At 31.1% G+C, this 18,863-nt stretch overlaps 3 protein-coding genes across 5 annotated transcripts; 2 read left to right on the top strand and 1 right to left on the bottom strand.

Moving 5' to 3' along the window:
• The first annotated feature begins 5,606 nt into the window (after positions 1-5,606).
• Positions 5,607-12,015, top strand: LOC139088961 (ras-related protein Rap-2b-like). Its single transcript, XM_070638326.1, has 4 exons — positions 5,607-5,754; positions 9,514-9,686; positions 9,844-10,163; positions 10,304-12,015. Exons 2-4 carry the CDS (start codon positions 9,527-9,529, stop codon positions 10,616-10,618), a joined length of 795 nt encoding a protein of 264 aa, XP_070494427.1. The 5' UTR covers positions 5,607-5,754; positions 9,514-9,526; the 3' UTR covers positions 10,619-12,015.
• A 665-nt stretch (positions 12,016-12,680) lies between these two features.
• On the bottom strand, positions 12,681-13,720 carry mip40 (Myb-interacting protein 40). Its single transcript, XM_070638332.1, has 2 exons — positions 13,621-13,720; positions 12,681-13,564 (listed from the first exon to the last, which is right to left on the bottom strand). Exons 1-2 carry the CDS (start codon positions 13,631-13,633, stop codon positions 12,840-12,842), a joined length of 738 nt encoding a protein of 245 aa, XP_070494433.1. The 5' UTR covers positions 13,634-13,720; the 3' UTR covers positions 12,681-12,839.
• Positions 13,721-13,941: 221 nt separating this feature from the next.
• On the top strand, positions 13,942-18,863 carry da (transcription factor daughterless). Of its 3 annotated transcripts, XM_070638275.1 has the most exons (11): positions 13,942-14,028; positions 15,441-15,919; positions 15,995-16,246; positions 16,885-16,950; positions 17,143-17,377; positions 17,439-17,541; positions 17,715-17,825; positions 17,892-18,037; positions 18,114-18,232; positions 18,300-18,373; positions 18,438-18,863. In XM_070638275.1, exons 1-10 carry the CDS (start codon positions 13,965-13,967, stop codon positions 18,342-18,344), a joined length of 1,620 nt encoding a protein of 539 aa, XP_070494376.1. In that variant the 5' UTR covers positions 13,942-13,964; the 3' UTR covers positions 18,345-18,373; positions 18,438-18,863. The 3 variants fall into 3 exon arrangements, with proteins under 3 accessions (XP_070494376.1, XP_070494375.1, XP_070494377.1); XM_070638274.1 differs by having other exon boundaries at positions 18,300-18,863; XM_070638276.1 differs by lacking the exon at positions 16,885-16,950 and having other exon boundaries at positions 18,300-18,863.

The raw sequence follows: 18,863 nt of genomic DNA, 5'->3' as shown, positions 1-18,863 counted from the left end.
CTAATTTAAATACTGCTGTTTAAGGTGTTTGAACTGACCTGACTACGGGCTACTGTAGTAAATCAGAGCCAAGATCGGCACATTGCTATGTTGGAATCAATCTGAAAGTTATTTCAAAAAGTATATTAATTTGGTCCTTAAGAGATGGTAGGACTTTGGAAGTTCGAAAGCGCAAAAGGCGGACTTCGAACTTCAATTAAGTGACCGAGACGAAGATTCCAAAAAATTACCTTATAAATTACGTATTGGTCCCAGTCTAAAAACTCAATCGCAATCTCGATCCCTTAGGGGTCACCAAATAACTGCAGGTCTGCACTTTCTACATTTTTTATGAGTATCTGCAGCTTCTTTAGCAAGCTCTCTATTGATGCAGCATAATTCAGACCTAAAAAGAAGTGACTATGAAATTTGTAGTGACGATTCGTTCATATTGTCAGATTTTGAGGAATTTTATCAATTCCCAGACAGTCTTGCAAACAAAATTTTACCTTCTTGTAACGCCTTGACAACAAGCTTTCAAATCAATTAAGAAATTCTCGTGGTTTGCTAATTTAAATGTTTAGAACAGTGTTGGTCAACCTGTGTGCTGCCGCACTACTAAATGTTTATGCAAATTCCATGAACAGTATGCCGTGAGCGGTTTCAGTCATCCTTTACCATCAAAGCGTGACGCAAAAAAAGTAAGGTTGCTCATCACTGGTTCAGAATGTCATGTGTCGCATGCATGTTCAGAAATATCCTTTTGTCTTCGGTCTGACGTGCGAAATAATCTTGACAGAAAATCTTTCAACTTTCTATGAAGGAAGTACATTTTACATCGATTGTTTGTTTATTTACTTGCATGCCTTTAAAGCTCTTTAATCATCAGTAAATATCCAGTATAAAAAATTCCAAGTTTGTTCCAAAAATACTTGTTAAAAATTTAATTAAGTCATAAAAGCATAATGAATGATGACGCATCGATCTTAATTTTTAAGTACCTAATTTAAGAAAAAAGAAAGCAGTCAAACTGAATAGAGACTTACAGATTCTATGAAATTTCGTTGACATCATCCCATTAGAAATGGAAATTTATTTTCATATTTTCCAGTTATTGTGTGTGTGAATTAAAATATCAATTTGAAACTAACTCCAAATAGGATCTATTTCTCGAGCAATAAAAGCAAAAAAAAAAATACTTTTTCGACGAATAAATTGTGATTTCAGGATATAAAAATAAAATAATGCAATAAACTCACACCAGTATTACCTTTTTTGCTATTTGATGTTCAATTTCCTCTCCAAAGTTTTGTATCCATTTATTGATGTTTTCAAGCTGCAATCATTTTAGGCAAAATTGTCACAAATTTTTGAAATATTGAATTTGAATCCACATTTTTCCAAATTCTAAGTCGACTCGAATTTTGCATGAAATTAAGTTGACTCAAGACTACTTTTCCATACAAGATCCGAGTAGACTTTGAAGTCTGCATTTTTACAGAACAAAGAGATTTGTGGAACTTCAAAAAAGAAATACTCCTTTGAGAAGAGCTGGTATGAAATCAATAAATACCAGAGGTGCCATACCCGAGCGACAGAAATCAAGAAGGCTCTGCCACGGATCTTTTAAGGCTCGGCTAAATCTCCTTCACTAATACCAAATGAAAGCCGCTTCCGTTTGGCGTCCATAAAGCTAGCAAAAATAGGCCAATAGAGGATTAGCAGAGCCTACTTCATTTCTGCCGCTCGAGATACACAATTCCTTAAAAAATGGATAGGTCTTGATTAATCTAGAAACAAATCGAATGAGCCAGAAATGTGTCATAGGATTGAATGCTTCCAATGAAGTCTTAATTTGCCTTTAAAATTCACCTAACTAAAACTTATGGTGGGTCAGTAATTGGTAGTTGCGTCGTAAAATGAATACAATTCTTAGTAAAGTGATTTTCTGTGTGAAATTTAGCTATAGTTTGAAGCATCTGGTCTTATAAAACATTTCACCATCATTCGATTTATACATGGGAAAAGGAAGTAGATCTAAATCAGTAATAAACAACCTTTGTGCCGCGGCATGCCATGAACAGCATGCCATGTGCGACTTCTGTCGAAGCTTTCCACCAAGTGTGCCGTGAAAAATAAAAGGTTGCCCACCACTGCTCTAAATTTAAACAAAGGAAATTCCGAGAATTCCTCTTTGAAAAGTTCGCAATTCTGTAATTTAATAAGTGAACAGTCCCATATCTATAATGACTAGGTTTCATTTTTGTTTCTAGGAATTGGGATATGTTTCAGGAAGTTTGACACCCCTAATCAATACCCTCCATTGTATTAAAGTTAAAGCAAGTTTTCCAATTTTAAATCTCGTAAACTTTTGATCAAAGTAATCATTATTTTAGAAAATGTCTAAAAATGGCTGCAGCTTGAATGTTATGTTAATTTATGTACACAATTTCCCTTCATTTCATAGTTCGTTAAGTTTTCCCTTTAATTCCTCCATCTACATTTTGTTTAGAAACTTGATTCCTTGAATCCAATTTTATATTATCATTGTCTTCCCTTACTCTTATATTCATAATCAATATCTTCATGATTGAAAGTAGCATATTTGCATTTGTAAGATAAACCACAGTTATTTATTCCACAGATACCTACCTACCTTTTCACGTAGTTAAATTATCGAATGATAAGAAAAAATAACATTGAGATTTATTGAAGAATGTATACATAATAACATTATTATACACATATATACACATAAATTTAAAGAAATAAATAAATTGAACTATTTGAGACAAATGTTATTTGACTTAATCAGACATTAAATTATTCATTTACCACAATAATAAGTATAAAGGAGGAAGAAAGATGTTTTAATCAAAAAAAAGACACTTTTTTGTCATTTTATCATGAGTCATTATGAATATTATAACTTCTATTGCTGTTAAAGTTCTTCAAGAAGAAAATGATGTAAAAGTTTTGAAACAATACAAAAAGTCAAAGGTCAATATATATAAAAAATAAGGAAATAAAAGAACAGAAACAATGAAATAAATACATTTTTGTTTGTAATGATTCCTTTTCCTTTCAGATGAAAAACATTTTCTATGCTGCCCCTGCATACTTTTTTTGTTTTTATGAACATTGAAATGTTTTTTAAATGCGTAGATGCATTCTTGTAATCCAGTGCCTTATTTATGAGATTTTAGATCTCTCTAACATCTTCTTTGCAGAGGTCGAAGTCGACTCTGATTTCGTATGGAGTCGAGTCGACTTTTCAATATAAAATCCAGAGATTCGCCGTCTCAAATTGGAGTTTTTCGACATTAGATTGTTGTTGACTCAACTCATTTTAAAATTAAAATTTACGTTAATAAGAAAAATGTTAGTAACGGTCAAAAAATATTTGAATAATAATGACAAAAAATATTTTTTTTAATAAAATTAACGGTCGTTTTTGAGACAGCCAAACTCTGACTAAATCAAAGTCGACTTTGATCTCTGTTTCTTTACAGTTTCACATCAACTGAATTGCTCCAATCATGAATACTCCTCTGTTATTATCTCGTCTGATGCGTTGACAAGGATACTTGTAATTTGAAAAACATCAAATTTATTGAGCTTCCAATCATATGATGTAAATTAACTCAAAACAGGTGCAAATATTGTAAATAGATTGATTTGTTATTGAAAAATTATCTTTTGTATTGTGTCACAATGGCATCATATAAATTAAATGTCAGACGAATATCGCGAATATAAAGAGAATATTGCAACATAATCAGAACGCAATCAATTACGAGGAAAAAATTCAAAATCGATTGGCTTATTCAATTGGAATAATTCTTTGTATCCTTTTCATTGAATAACACCTTGAAAATTCTACTGAAATATTTTTTTGGTAATTTATCACGTAGCTAATGTTGTATACTAATCCTTTTATTCTTTTTTTATAGGATCTATAAACCAGTCAGATAGTTCTAATGAGCAATGCTGAGAGCACAAATCGGTTAATCCTCCCCTTGCCGTCGTGACTGACTTGATGCCAGATTTGATGTAAATCGATATGCATCGGATCCAGCACCTTGCCAAAATCACACTGGCTTGGTGCCGGATTTTATAAGGATTAACTGATTTGTGCCTTTTAGGACCAATACGTCGACACTGAATATCATATGGAACAATTGAATCTTTCATCCAAATGAAATTCAATATCTACGTCTTGTTAGAGTTTAGCTACGTCCACAGCCACTTATAGATAATTTCTGAAAAATCAAAATTTCCAGGAAATAACAATCGTATTGGAAATAAACTCGAGTAAACAAAAATATGTTATAAAACAGTTAATTAATATCCAGTTGATGTCTAGTTCTAAAGAATGTGTGTCCACTCGGAATTGTGAAATATCAACTTATCACGAACATCACAACGTGTTTGTTAGGATTCTAGGAACATCTTATAGGATTACGTTACGTCGTCGTATTAACTGCAACACTCGATGATTCTCTGACGACACCATGAAGGCAGAAAGTGTCAATTCGGGGGAAGAAACACAAGTTTGTGTTACCGCCTTTGGATGGAATCCACAAGGAAAAAGACGACCTGAAGATGCAAAAGCAACAAGGTAAGAAAATAATGTCATATAGATAAAAGACGGAAGTAAGCGAATTGAGCCGGCAATCGAGTCAGATCCAAAGCCTTTTGTAGAAACCTAGGCTCCACATCGGAGCATGGTTCCAGTAACCAAGTAAGTAGAGATTGAGTTGCTCGAGATCATCTGTGATCTATGGCCTCTCACAGTCGGCGTCTAAAACTGCCTGTATCGCTGGCTTCCCTTTGCCAATTACCAATACCGAATTCTTCACTGTCTCTAACAACAGCCTCGTGTTGCTAGCCAAAACATAAACAAAAAAAATCGAGTTAGTTTTAAATTTATCACATTCATGTCCATGACCGTGACAACATTAATATAGTTATGACTTCAAAAGGGATCAATTCTGTGTATTCTAAATTAATCTTTGACATTCAATAACAAGTATGATGTCCAAGCTTATATATATGCCTGTAATAGTGCAGTCATAACTTGCACATTTGTAATTCCTTTGTCAAAACATTCAAAGGATATAGAACAAAGAACTTGAAAAGCTTAATTTCCTTTTTAATTAAGACCATACAAAATAATGATGAATCTACGGTTACTTCTTTTACACATTGTGACTTTTTGAAAAAAATTTTAATGAAAATTATTCTGTTTCAGTAATTACCAATTTATATAGAAATGAAAATTAATACATCATACAAAAAAAAGTCTGTATACAGGTATACCTGACGATATTTAATATCAAGCTTTTATTAATGATGAAACATTTTTGTATTTTGTATATTTTTTCATTAAATTACATTGCCAACTTTAGATACAATCTCCCCATAAACGTTTAGAAAAAAGCTCTCAGTCTCTCATCATTCTAAGCACATTTATCTCTTGCTTCTCTCCATGTCGCATGCTTTTTGTGAGAAATTGAGAAAACGTTTTTCATATTTTTTCATAAAAGAAAGCAACGTCGAGTGCGTTGTAAATGGTATATAGATCAGTGGATAAGGAATAATTTTATCAGTTATACATCGTCTGCGGAAGCTATTAGAACCAAAAAATTTGTACTAGTCGGAAAAAGTTGTTCTCGAATTGAGAACTTTACAGTTAAATAAAAGAAGTGAATTTTTTTAAAAAATTAATCACGTCCTCAACCTTTTTATTCAGGAAGGAATAAATCATATTGTGTAAGGATTTCCAAAAAAATTATTTTTGAGTGATGTCAATCAAGCTTTAAGTTAGAATAATTTGAAGGATGTTATATCGTCGATGTGATATCAGAACTTGTTGCCCACAGGCATTTGACCAAAAAAAGAAGAAGAAGAAAAGTAATAATAAATCGGAACCATTGAAGGGTGGAATCAATTTGTGTATATATTGTAGCCAAAGGGCTGTAAAGAGCAATAGCTATGATGAAGAGACTGGAAAATTTCATGACTTTATATTATAATTAAATTGTTGTGTGAAGAGATCTTACATTAGAGACATCTTGAAGAGTGAAGATTATATGATTATAAGTATGGAATAAATAACAATAATGTATATCATACGACGACTGAAATGAGGGCTGTGGATGTAAAGTGATAAAAACATTATCATAAATTATTTTGTTTGACAATAGAAATTAATCTAATATATAAAATTAATTAAGTTTATGTGTCTGTATGTTTGCCATATCCATATATATGAATACATTCATTTATGCATGTGTAAGCCACAACAATTACTTATGTATCATGGAATTTCTCGGTATGTTGGATAGAAAAACATCTGTCGATACGAAGAAATCAGTCAGGTGGTGAAAAAACAGAAAAAATCTTTTTCATAAATAGTCAATAGCACCGCAGGCATTAAGCGCTTTCTTCTGTACAAAATGTACATTACAGTAAAATGCTATTCAGGATGAAAATGGATTTCCATAAAACATAATTATTCCATTATGAGAATTCTTTAGAAGCTTCTACACTGATCTCACTCAGACTAACTTCATGGCATGCTCTGTGATTTAAATGGATTTGAAAATTTCCAGCACACATAATTAATTGCTTGCTATCTGCAAAATTTCTGCAAATTTCCTGCAAAGTAGCTGCAAGAACTTAAAACCCAAAAAAATATTGCTTCCGCCGCCTAAATTAGAGTATTTCTTCATTTATTGGACTTAAAAAGTCAAGAACTATCCAAAAAAAGCAAAAAGAAAAAGTGCCCCATGTGGTACAGTATTACCGTAAAATGCTATTCAGGATGAAAATGGATTTCAATTCTACACTGATCGATGAATATGCTTCCTTCATGAGAAGTCTAAATTATAATTACATTTATTGCCAACTGTCTGATTTCATGTTCTTTTACCTAGGCAACTTCATCTAAAACGACTGACTGATTATGCAGAAGAACCAAAGCTTAGAAATTAATCTTCAATTACAAAATATCACTGCGTAACCTTTTCAAGGCTTAATGTGATGAAAACATTTAGTTTGAAAACTTTTTGATTAAGTACAATCAAATTCGATACCTAAAAGTTGTTTAAATGGATTTAAATTGTGGCAACAACTTTAATAATAAAATCAACAAAGTTTCGATGAATTTTAATTTTCCTTTAAAAAAGCTCTCAAAAATCATTAAATACTTATCGACAATGATTCCAAATAAATTGTATACTTCAGCCATAATCTTCCTGGAATTCTTATTCTTTTTCATTACAATCTTGTTATTTCAAGTGAATTTATATTAATGTATTAAGACATCGATTAAATTTGTTTCTAAATTGTTCATGTACATCTGCTATCCAATCTAATATTTCAAATTTAATGATGTTAAGCAATAATATAGACAGCATCATCTTTAAAGAAAAAAAATTTAAGATTAACGAATGTGATTATTGTAGATTATTTTGCTTCGTGCTTTTCATTAAATGGCATTAAATCTCCATAAGTTCATCTACAGTGCTTTGAACCAGGGTTGTATTTAATGAGGGATTATGGGTTAAGGAGACATCCCTTTTATGGATTAGAATTTCTTTCAATTTACTAAGAGGTTTTTCAAAGCAATACTTAATTCCATTCCCTATTACTGGGATCAAGTACTAAATTCAAGAAAGTTCTGTATCCGATTCTGCTGAATAAAAGAATCATCCAGAAATTCTCATACAAAGCGACGCTTTTTAACGGCTAAGTTTTTGAATTCTTTGTAAACACTAACACTATGAAAGAAATTTGTCAAAATTTGATTTGCAAGATTTTATACTTTCAGTTGAATTCCTTAAATACAGAAGCAATGCAAATGCTTTATTATACTTAAGTCTACCAGACAATAATTTAAAAATGAATGCATCTATTAACAGTTGCATAAAATTTCAAATTTTCCAAATTTCTTTGTTTGAATTAGTATACAAATTTTCGCACAATCGAGAAAGGTCTAGTAAGCTTTGTATGAAAATGTCTATACATTTTAAAAGGAATCGCTTTAAATTTGAAAAAAATCTTTTCTGAAAATTGTTTTGGGTGATTCTCTGGATAAGTCAAATTCGTCTAATTCGTGTCTCAAAAACTACAAAATTTGCTTCATTGAAAAACATTACTTTAACTTATTAAACAAACTAACTAATTGTTAATTTCGTTCTAATAATAATTATAATATCTTAATCTGTCATTATTTTGTATTGTTAATCTATAATTCCTAAAAAACGAATGCATCTATTAATAATTGCATTAAAAAAAGTTTAAATTTTCTAAATTTTTCTCTTTAATTAAGGATTTTTGCAGCGTTTAAAGAGCAACAAACGATTCAAAATTTCGCACAATCGAGAAAGGTCTAGTAAGCTTTGTATTTAAAAATAAAGCATGACTACACATTTTAAAAGGAATCGCTTTAAATTTGAAAAAAATCTTTTCTGAAAATTGTTTAACTTTATTAAATTCCATACATACTTCTTTGTGCTTGAAAGAATCCCTTTGAATTGATTCTAAGAATAAATTTCATTCACTTTATTAACGAATGTAAAATTTCGCCAATTAATTTTCTTGTAAATAAACCTCCCTCCTTCATACATTTAGAAATTATTTTTGGATCTAGTGTGTAGGTCTGTGTTGTTCAACGCAATTTTCAAAACCTTTTTCTTCCTCTTCTAAGAATCCAATGATTTGCTTTCAAATGATTACTGATTCCTAATTTTCCATAGTTGAAGAATCTAGTCAAAATATTGAAGAAGTTTGAAAGAATTCTTGATTTATATTAAAGTAGAAAACGTACAATTTTTCTTGGATTCAATACAATAAGTTAGTCGTCTTGAATGCTATAAGTTATTTACTTAATTTGATTCTTTAGAATCGTTCGTCGAGATGATATTAGATTCAAGTATAGATTGCCAAAAGGAAATTCATTTTTCCGTCGAAAGGATCAATTTTTGTAAAGGGTCGTTTAAATATCACGTAATGCTAACTGTGAGAAAAGGAACTGTCCTTTCTAACGTTACTTAATATGTCAACAGAATAAGAATCCACAATTCTGAATGACGACTTAGAAAGGAACTTGAAAGCTCTTCATCCTTCATTTTCTAGTTAGATGCTTCCTTTATAAATCATTTTATAGAAGAATGATACCTAGTTCCTAGACATTAACAAACATGCCAAAGCAGCACAATGTAGCGGACCACATTTTTAACCGGACAAATGAGTCGTAACCAACAATCACAGTGCCTTCAGGGTAACATTACGTCTTATGGATAATGCGGAGTCTTAGAAGTGTTCTAGACATAGCTGTGCTGCTCGGGCATATCCTTCCAATTAAATGTGTTGGATACCGAAAGTAAAATTGACCTTTGAACAAATTGAATTGATTCCGTGAACACAATAACATCCTTTAAAACTCAAAAAAACATAAAGCCACATATCAATGCAGCACCAAGTAACCATAAACCATACTAATTGCATTATTTCTTCCTGATTTAGTATAAACAACATCATGTCAACAAGAACTTCACAATTTTCAAGGAATATATTGATTCCAGAGCACTCGATGAGTGGCTTAAGGATTCTTTCACCACAGCATACAACACAAAATCATGTTACGCTAACACAAGCATCGAGGCCATCAACTACATCTGATTCTGGTGCTTTTACAGGTAAATAAAAATTTCTATTGCCTCCTTCCTCTATTTCCCATTATTAAATACATAAGAGTCGTGAGAAAGTAGAAGAAGTTTCTAAGAAAAATTAAATGTGGTATTTTGTACGCAGACGATAAATGATGATGTACCTTTTTGTTTATGATTTATATAGATGGAAAATCAGCACAAGTTGTTATGAAGCATCGAGTCGTTGTGATGGGATCAGCTTTTGTTGGAAAGACACAAATTGTCTCACAATTTCTTTATGATAAGTTTTGTAGTCGTTATCGCCAAACTATTGAGGAATTACATCGAGGCGAATATAATTTAGCTGATGGTAGCTCGTTGACACTTGACATTCTCGACACAAGTGGTGCATTTCAATTTCCAGCAATGCAAGCTTTGTCCATATCAACATCTAATGCATTTATATTAGTATTCAGCATAGATAGTGAGGAATCATGGAATGAAGTTATGCGTCTTCGAGAAAAGGTAATGCAAACAGTATATAATGTACAAAAAGAATGTCTCAATAGACACTGAAATGCAATTTAATTATAAAGGAATTGAGTAACTTCCATTAATATTAATATTTTATTTCCATTCCATATTTCATTTTTCTCATGATATAGATTATCAAAAAGAGAGGTCCACGAGTACCAATTGTCGTATGCTGTAATAAAATTGATTTACCATTCGATCAAAGAAAATGTAAAAAGGAAATAGCTGAGGCAACTGTCCGATATGAATGGGAGTGTGGTTATGTCGAATGTAGCGCAAAAGACAACATAAATATTCTTACTGTATTTAAGGAGCTTCTTTCACAAGCAAATATTAAATATAATTTAAGTCCTGCCGTACGACGACGACGAAAATCTCTTCCATCATTCTCCACAACACAAGCATCAAAATTCTCTTTGAAAAGGCACTCATGTACAGTCTCATAATGCCTTACAAATTATTTATTTAAAAATTAAAACATTAATGAATTAGCTTATTATAATCATCATAAAGGAAATATGATATGATGAAATCTTTAAGGACCAAGAAAATATGAATAAATCAAGAACACAAATTAATATTGACATAACTACCAGGAGGCATTAAAAAGCTCAACTTGGTGAGGAAAATCGATGAGATTTTTGTATTTAGACAGGCGTGGTATTTGAAGTATCTACTACCCTGCTTTCTTGTTAATTCAAGGATTAATATTTGGGATTAGTTATGTATTATTCTGCATAACTTCCTTTATTATGTCCTTATTATGCTCAGGAAGAATTTAATATTAAAGAGTCGTTCACTTTATGCGTTTTTGGAATGGGATTTTTTTGGGACTACATCCTTATCCCTCTCACATAAGATATAAAGATGCTCTCATACAAAGGTCACTTTGTTACACGAAATGTTGTGCACACTAATACAATCAAATTAATTTTTAAAAATGCATTTTTCACATTTTTACACAAAAAAGAAGAGATACAATATTTTTTAACTTTAGTCAATTAGATCAAATAATAACAAAGCACTTCCAATGCTTCTGTACTTAAAAAACTCAATTAAAAGAGGAAATATAGCAAATCAAAATTTTGACAATTTTCTTTCATAGTGTTAGTGTTTACATTAAATTCAAATTTTTGACAGTTAGGAAATTTAGAGGAAGCGTGTGACAAGGAAATGTTTTGTATGAGGACATTTATGTATGACTTACCAAATAGACATAGACATGATAAATGTCATTTGTGAACGATTTCTATACTAAACCTGAAAAATGCAACAAGAGACAGGAAATTTAGAATACACTATTATAATTCTCTAAAGGATATCCACCTGAGAAGCCAAATCAAAAATCAGACAATTTCTACAACATTTTATACCAAAGAAAAGTTAAAAAGTATTAAAGGGATTTTTAATACAGAATGTTAAAGAAGATTATAATTTTTTTGAATGCATTCCAAAGCTTTTGAAGCTTCATTTGTGGATGCGGAAATGTTTGCCTTTATTTGTAGACGAAAATTTGTATTGAATTTTACTTACCAAGATGTTAAAACTGAAGAATTTAATTACGCATTCTCATGTACTTATAAGACTCTTAACTGTTACCCATCAAATGCTTGAATTCTCAAATTTTTTGTCAATAGCTTTTATACATAAAAACACACAAAGGAACTCCTCAAGAGTGAGGATAGAAAAAAAGAAAAAAATATATTTGATACACTACTTAAGAATGCTTACTAATATTATTCATTTAACTGTCTTATCATTATCTGTCAAGTGTACTCGAACAAAAATTTTTGATGATTATTAACGTTATAGTTTGTATATCCAACGTGATTTCTTACAAGCATTAGAAAAAGGAATCTTCTTTTCTTTTCAATAAAAAATCTTTGCAAAAAAAAAAATGTAAAGTATCATCTATGTATGTACTTGAAAATATAAATTCAATGCCTTATTCCTCATTTTTTACTCCGATTTTCAGTCACGAAACCACAGCCAGAGAAATGACTTTCCTCAGTATTGAGGTGGATGGTACACAAAAGTGAAATAGAAGACGTAACAACGAAGACGCATACGATACCTAATATCTCTCTCGTTTCAGAACACATGAATCCACATGATTTTTTCTTTCACGTGTTCCTTACATATAGCAGCAATCGAATCTCCTTCTCCTTCCCATATTTTCTTATACAAAAATAGATCATATTTCTGTGAATATCTGCATGTAAATCTATGGAATGAAAACGATTTTCAATGTCTTCATTTCAATGATGAATGTAAATTAATTAAGAAAAATCAAATGAAGTCATCAGAACTTATTAGCTTATATAACGTTCCATATACCTACATACCTAATTGACTAATCTATGTAATTAATAATGGTAAGTGAAAATTGAACGCATAGGACTCACGTGGATAGACAATGGCATTACACGTGAATATGCCTTTTACAACAATAAAAATCATCTAACTGTGAAAAGGACATTAAAGGAAAGTGTATTGCTCTTGGTTCTTCTTTAAATTAAAATCTGATTTACGTTTATTTCATAAAGTCGTGTAAAATACATATAAGAATATAGCATTCAAAGGAAAAAACGCGTAATAGTATATAAGATGCTCTAAACCAATAAGAGAAAATACGAAAAGATATAAATCAAAAAAGTTATTAAATTATCATTCCTCAGCGTCCTTTTGCAAAGAGTCAAGTAGTTGTAAATTAGCTGTAAAATGCTTCTCCTCAAATATCCTGGATGCCTCAATATGTCTAGCCTTTTCTGCTAACCATTGCGTACGATGATATTCTAGTAATTTTTCTTTCGTCCATACTTCAGAGTCTATAAGCTTGTCAAAATCCTTCTTGTTTAGCTTGTTATCAGGCCTTGTTACTAAATGTTTTGATTTACGAATTCTTATTTTTGGCATTTCAACGACATCACCGTCTTCAACAGTTTGTATAATTGGATCTGTAGTTTTTTCACTTTTAACTGCTGGTGCTCGTGGTTGATTTTTCATCCATGCACGACAAAGAGGATATAACGGCGTATCTTCATCGAATTTTGCCAAATTGACACTTCGATCGAAAAGTTTCATAATGTATGATGGTAATTGTACTGGTTTGGGTAATTTGACTGTTGACTTTGGTTCTTTTTTGATGACCGGAGCATATTCCTCGTCTTCTTCGTCCATAAGTGACTCCTCGTCATGTCCTTCAAAATGTTCAGATTTGATGATTTTTTTTGTATCAACTTCTTCCTCCTCTGCCATTTCTTCATCTTCCAAACCCTCCTCTTCCTCTGAGCCTAACATATTATGTACTTCAGACTCTGCTAATGCTAATGCTTCATTTAATTTTGAGCGAGCTTCCGATTTTGAATCGCTTTCTTGTTTGATTGGCTTTTCTATAATTGTAAATGAATTTCTTCATAATGAATTGATTATTTATCAGATTATTTACCTTTTGTAGCCATGATTACAGTGTCAATATCAGCAAATCTTGTTAAAATTTTTAATTGTTTTATTTACCTATTTTTCTGTTTTCTTTTGAAAAAATCAAGCGTTCAAATTTGAAAATTCAAAAACCGTTACAGTATTTTCAAAAAAAGTACAAAACTTAGAGACAAAATATTTTTAAACAAAAATTACCTGCTATAACTAACATTAAAACTAACTGAATGTTAAAATTTGAGTTGTTAAAAATAAGTAAATTTAGAGAAAAAAAGGAATAAAATTATTTATTTATTTTTTTAAGGAAGTCGTAGATTGCCCCGCATTTTTAGTTTGTTTCCCCTAAATTTCAAAATGGAGGACGAATTGTATCATGTTTTTCAAAACTGTTTTAATAAAATTGCTAACAAACAACCAGGTAAAAAAGAAGTTTAATTCACTAAATTAATGTCCAAAGAGTGCTATAAAATAAGACATAATTATCCAAAAGTGCGGTGAAATGATGAAAAAGTGAAAATAAAAAATGGCCTACAAGATTCAAAACATTCAAAGGAATCAAAAACAATATTTTCATGATTTGTGTCCAATTTAAGAGCATTATGTGCAGCATAGAGTGACAAAATTGGAAGGCCAATGAGAAATATGATAAAGATACATGATAAAGTTAATAGTGAACTGTCCAAAGTGGATTTTAATATACTTAAAATCTTTTATTGTTTTTTTTTCTTTGCGATCATAAATTTACATTAAAACTATCGACAGATTTTCAAGGCAAAACGAGAATCGCTTAAAATTATCCATTTAAATGTTAATAAGAAGCAAGCTCGTTCAGCATAAATATTACCAATATATTTTATCTTATAGAAGAAATAAAATCTTTAAGTCTGTGACGAAAAAAAGACTTTTGTGATCCTTTTTTTCTCGTATTAACGATGAGATTTTTTCACTTTTCTTTCTCTCTTTAAATCTTTTTGCTTTCTTCGCTGTGATTATCTATCTCCTAAGTCATAATGCAAGCATAAAAGTGCACAAAATTACCACTGGATCTCGAAAAAAATGATCCCTAAAGCAAGTGAAAATTGAACAATAAAAATTAAGCATAAAGGATGTAGATGATCCAGTGAATCTTGTCAAGTTGAAATGCACCAAAAGAAAGAAGAAAATCAAAATCAGACAGCTGCATTATTGACCTTTTTCTTACAATATACCGTTCTTTTACACAAAAAAAGGAATATATGTAAATTAAGACACAAAAAAATCGTTGGACACTTAAGCATTTAATTTTTTCCTCCAAACTAAACTTGTTATTTTTTTGCGCTTAATACATAATAATATAATTTTGTTGTTCTGTTAATGTATGTATTGGTGATATTATTGCATTATAACGAGAGATAGAGACAGAAAAATTATGTATAAGAAATGAAAGTTTTCTGCACTTATTGCACTTATTATTATTCGTTCTTCTCACAGCATATCTACCGAAAAATAAAATAAAAAAAAAAAATGTTGATACATAAAGAAAAACTCTTGATAGATATGTGCACAAGAAATGAGAATATAATGTAAAACAAGACGGTCTTTATAATTATACCTTACCTCCAGTTTATTGATACATATATTTATTTACACGTTTATTTTTCCTCGTCTTATATACTCATTTACTCTTTTTAAAAAATTCTTTAGTAAATTTGTATACACTCAGTTAACGTACATTTACTTTGCTTGCAATACTGTTATAATAATGTGTCTCAATCGCCTTCCTTTTTATTTCGAGAACGTGAAATTTGTAACAATTAAATTATTGATGTAATGCTGTTCATTTTTTTGCAGGTTCAGAAAAACCATTTCCAAATGCATATGCAGCTATGGAATCAGTTGGTTTACAATATGGCGCAGATGAGTTTGTTGAAGGACCTCCAGTCGTTAATGTAAATGATCCAAATCGTTACACATCGCCAAAATCTAGCGCAATTTATGCACCTGAAAACTTTTATGACTCAGCCAGTGGCTCATGGTATTCGCCGGCAACATCAGGTGGAAATTATGCACAGTCATCGACAGCAGGAAATTATCATAATGTAAATCACACACCTCATATGGCACAACATGAAACGCACTATGGAATGTCACCGCACATTGAAGCACCACCGCATATGAGCACAACACCTCAGCCATTACCGCCAATGAGCTCTTTTCGGGGTAGTAGTAATGGATCAACACCATCGACTAATCCAGCACTTTATAATCCCACACTAAGTCATCAGCACAATTTGCAAAATGACACATTAGTTGGAAAAGCACTTCAAACGGTAATAACTTTAAGCAATTAATCACAAAAAGTCATCAGTAGTACTAACAAAATCAAAATAATTTTATGTTTGTAGATGTATCCAAATGATCAAAGTATCAGCAGTTATAGTTCGAATCCATCAACGCCCGTCAATTCTCCGCCACCTTTAACACAAACGCCCGGCACTTCACTAGCTATTCACAATTCTACACCAAGCACTTCATGGCAACAATTGACACCAGCAAATGTTGTAATTAACAACAATCCAGCAACAACTCCTGTATTAAATGGCATTCAAAACGGACAATATGGCGCACCTGATTTGGTACATCGCGGTTTGCACATGGTAATTATTCACGTGTTCCTTACTAAAAAAAATTACACCAAAATTTATGTTGTTTTATGTGAATTTTCATTTTTTAATAAGCATAATGTATGGGCACTGTTTTCATGTCATCCTCACTCTTCATTCCTTTTGCATTAATAATATCTAATACTTTTGTCATTCTTGATTCATTGGATATCTATTTTGTCATAAAACACGTTCTAAGAGATGTTTCTATGACACAATATGAACATGTTGTATCCACATTAAAACTGTTGAATGTTGTCGGCATTTCCCCTTCATACATATCGAAACAAACAATTCATGCTTTTAAAATTTTCATTATTTTGCAACTTGTTGCTTGATGGGATTGAAATAACATGAAAAAAATTGAGGAAATTTAGTGCCTGTTTGCTTGCATGATGTCAAAAGTATATCCCTTAATTGTGTATTTAATTAACTTAATTCACATCCTTTGTTTTTATATTAATTTTCTAATTTGTGTGAACTTTTTTTAACATTTATTTCCTTTATTTTTATTATTCCTTTTTATTGCATCTCAAAAAAATATGTTTTGTGTGATGCTTATGCTAAAAATTATTGTTTTCGTGGGATTTCGCTAAAAAAAATATTAATTTATAAAAAAAATGCATATAAAGGCCAATCAGCCAGAATTATTGGATGAAGCATTCGTTATGTTGCGTGATCAGGCCGAAAATGCTACGGTGAGTAGTTTGAATTTTTAATGCTCATTTCCCATTATTAATATTGGACTTGTTTTCCTTGAAAATAAAATTAATGTGTTTTCTTGCTTGAGAAAATTTGAATGAAAAGCTGGAAAAATTTTCTTTTTTTTTTATAAAGTTTCAAACAAAAAAGAATAAACAATTAAATTTTTATTGATGCATTATTTATAGGGTACACGTATGGAAGAGCGTTTAGATGATGCTATTAATGTTTTACGAAGCCATTGTGAGCCACAGCTTAATATGTCAAGCGGAATGGAATCGACCATTGGAAGCCAATTTGCAAATGTACCTACACAACCTCAAAATGCAGACGGGCCTGGACTTAGTCAAGCTCCAATTCCACAAGATTTGCCAATTGATATGCCAGTTAAAGTTGAACGCCCTTCCGTACCTTCTGCTTCGAGTAAGTTCTTTTATTTATTCTATGTGATAATAATATTGACACAATTTATTTATTTACACAGAAAAACGAAAGGAACCGCCAGATTCGGACACAAAACCAAGCAGTAGTTCAATGGATGGGGGTGCATCAAATAAAGCGAATGGACAGAAAAGACAAAGACGATAGTAAGTAATCGGATTTTATGATAATTTCGTTGGTTTAGCTTCTTCTTCCCATAAGTTTTTCGTTGGCCATTTTCACTCCACTTTCGTACATTTATTATGCTTATTATTATGATTTTGAGTAGTGAACATTTTTCTTTTCCACCCTTTTCTATAAAACAAAAATAACATCACAGCAAAACATCCCATAGTTGTTCTAGTGGTGACGAAGATGACGATCTTCTTGATCCAAGTGAAAAAGATCGAAAGGAGAAAGAGCGGCGACAAGCAAATAATGCTCGAGAAAGGTAAGACTTGCTATCTAATGGACTAATAACCTTTATACTGATTGTATTTTCTTTTTTCTCATCCAGAATAAGAATTCGTGATATAAATGAAGCCCTCAAAGAGTTAGGACGAATGTGCATGTCACACCTAAAGTCTGACAAGCCACAAACAAAACTCGGTATTCTTAATATGGCAGTAGAAGTTATCATGACATTAGAACAGCAAGTTAGAGGTATTTTATAACATTTTCATATTCTTTAATTTATGGAAATTACATGAATATTTTTGCACTTAATTACTATTGGCAGAGAGAAACTTAAATCCAAAAGCTGCATGCCTAAAGCGAAGAGAAGAGGAGAAAGCTGAAGACGGTCCCAAAATTCCACAGCATCATTTATTACAACAAGCTCCCTATCCTGCTTTGCCAGTAAGTTTATCTGTTGATTTCTTATAAAAACATAAATATTAATATGTTCTTGTATCTTTATCTATAGGGCCCACCGCCAAATCTTCCACACAATCAGACAGGCCAACAATAGCATTTCGATATTTGGTGATAAAATAATTTGTAAGAAAAAATTTAATAATGTTTCAAAATGAAAGATTATATATCAATAATTCATTTATATCAGAGAGAAATGCAGTTCATAAAAAAGAGAATCAGACATAAGTATCAAAACACAAAATCAGTAATAGAACCTACATCACAACCGATATTTTTTGATAACAGTGAAAAAAAGAGATAAAAACAGTAAATTCAGTTTGATTTCAAACAAGTTAAAAGAAGAATTAATTTTAAAGTATAGAAAAGTGGAAGAAAAAAGTTTATAATTTTTACAACTGAAGAAAAATTGTACATAGCTTAATTAATTAGATTATAAGAAGGAGAAAAAAGTGAAAAAAAAAATCTTTTTTTCATATTCTTTTTTTCACTCTCTTGCTCTAAATGAATGAAATTAGCATAAAAAAATCGCCGACTTGTGAATATCTTCCCTTGATGGAGCAGTAAATTGATTAGCACTAAACTAACTACGGTCTTTTAAGATTTTTTAAACTTT

The sequence above is a fragment of the Chironomus tepperi genome, unplaced genomic scaffold (assembly GCF_022539635.2).
Source record: "Chironomus tepperi strain 1889 unplaced genomic scaffold, CSIRO-AGI_Ctep_v1 contig_172, whole genome shotgun sequence".
In the NCBI taxonomy this organism is placed as follows: Eukaryota; Metazoa; Arthropoda; class Insecta; order Diptera; family Chironomidae; genus Chironomus; species Chironomus tepperi.
Note: the sequence above shows the minus strand (reverse complement) of the source record. Positions and strands in the feature narration are given on the sequence as shown.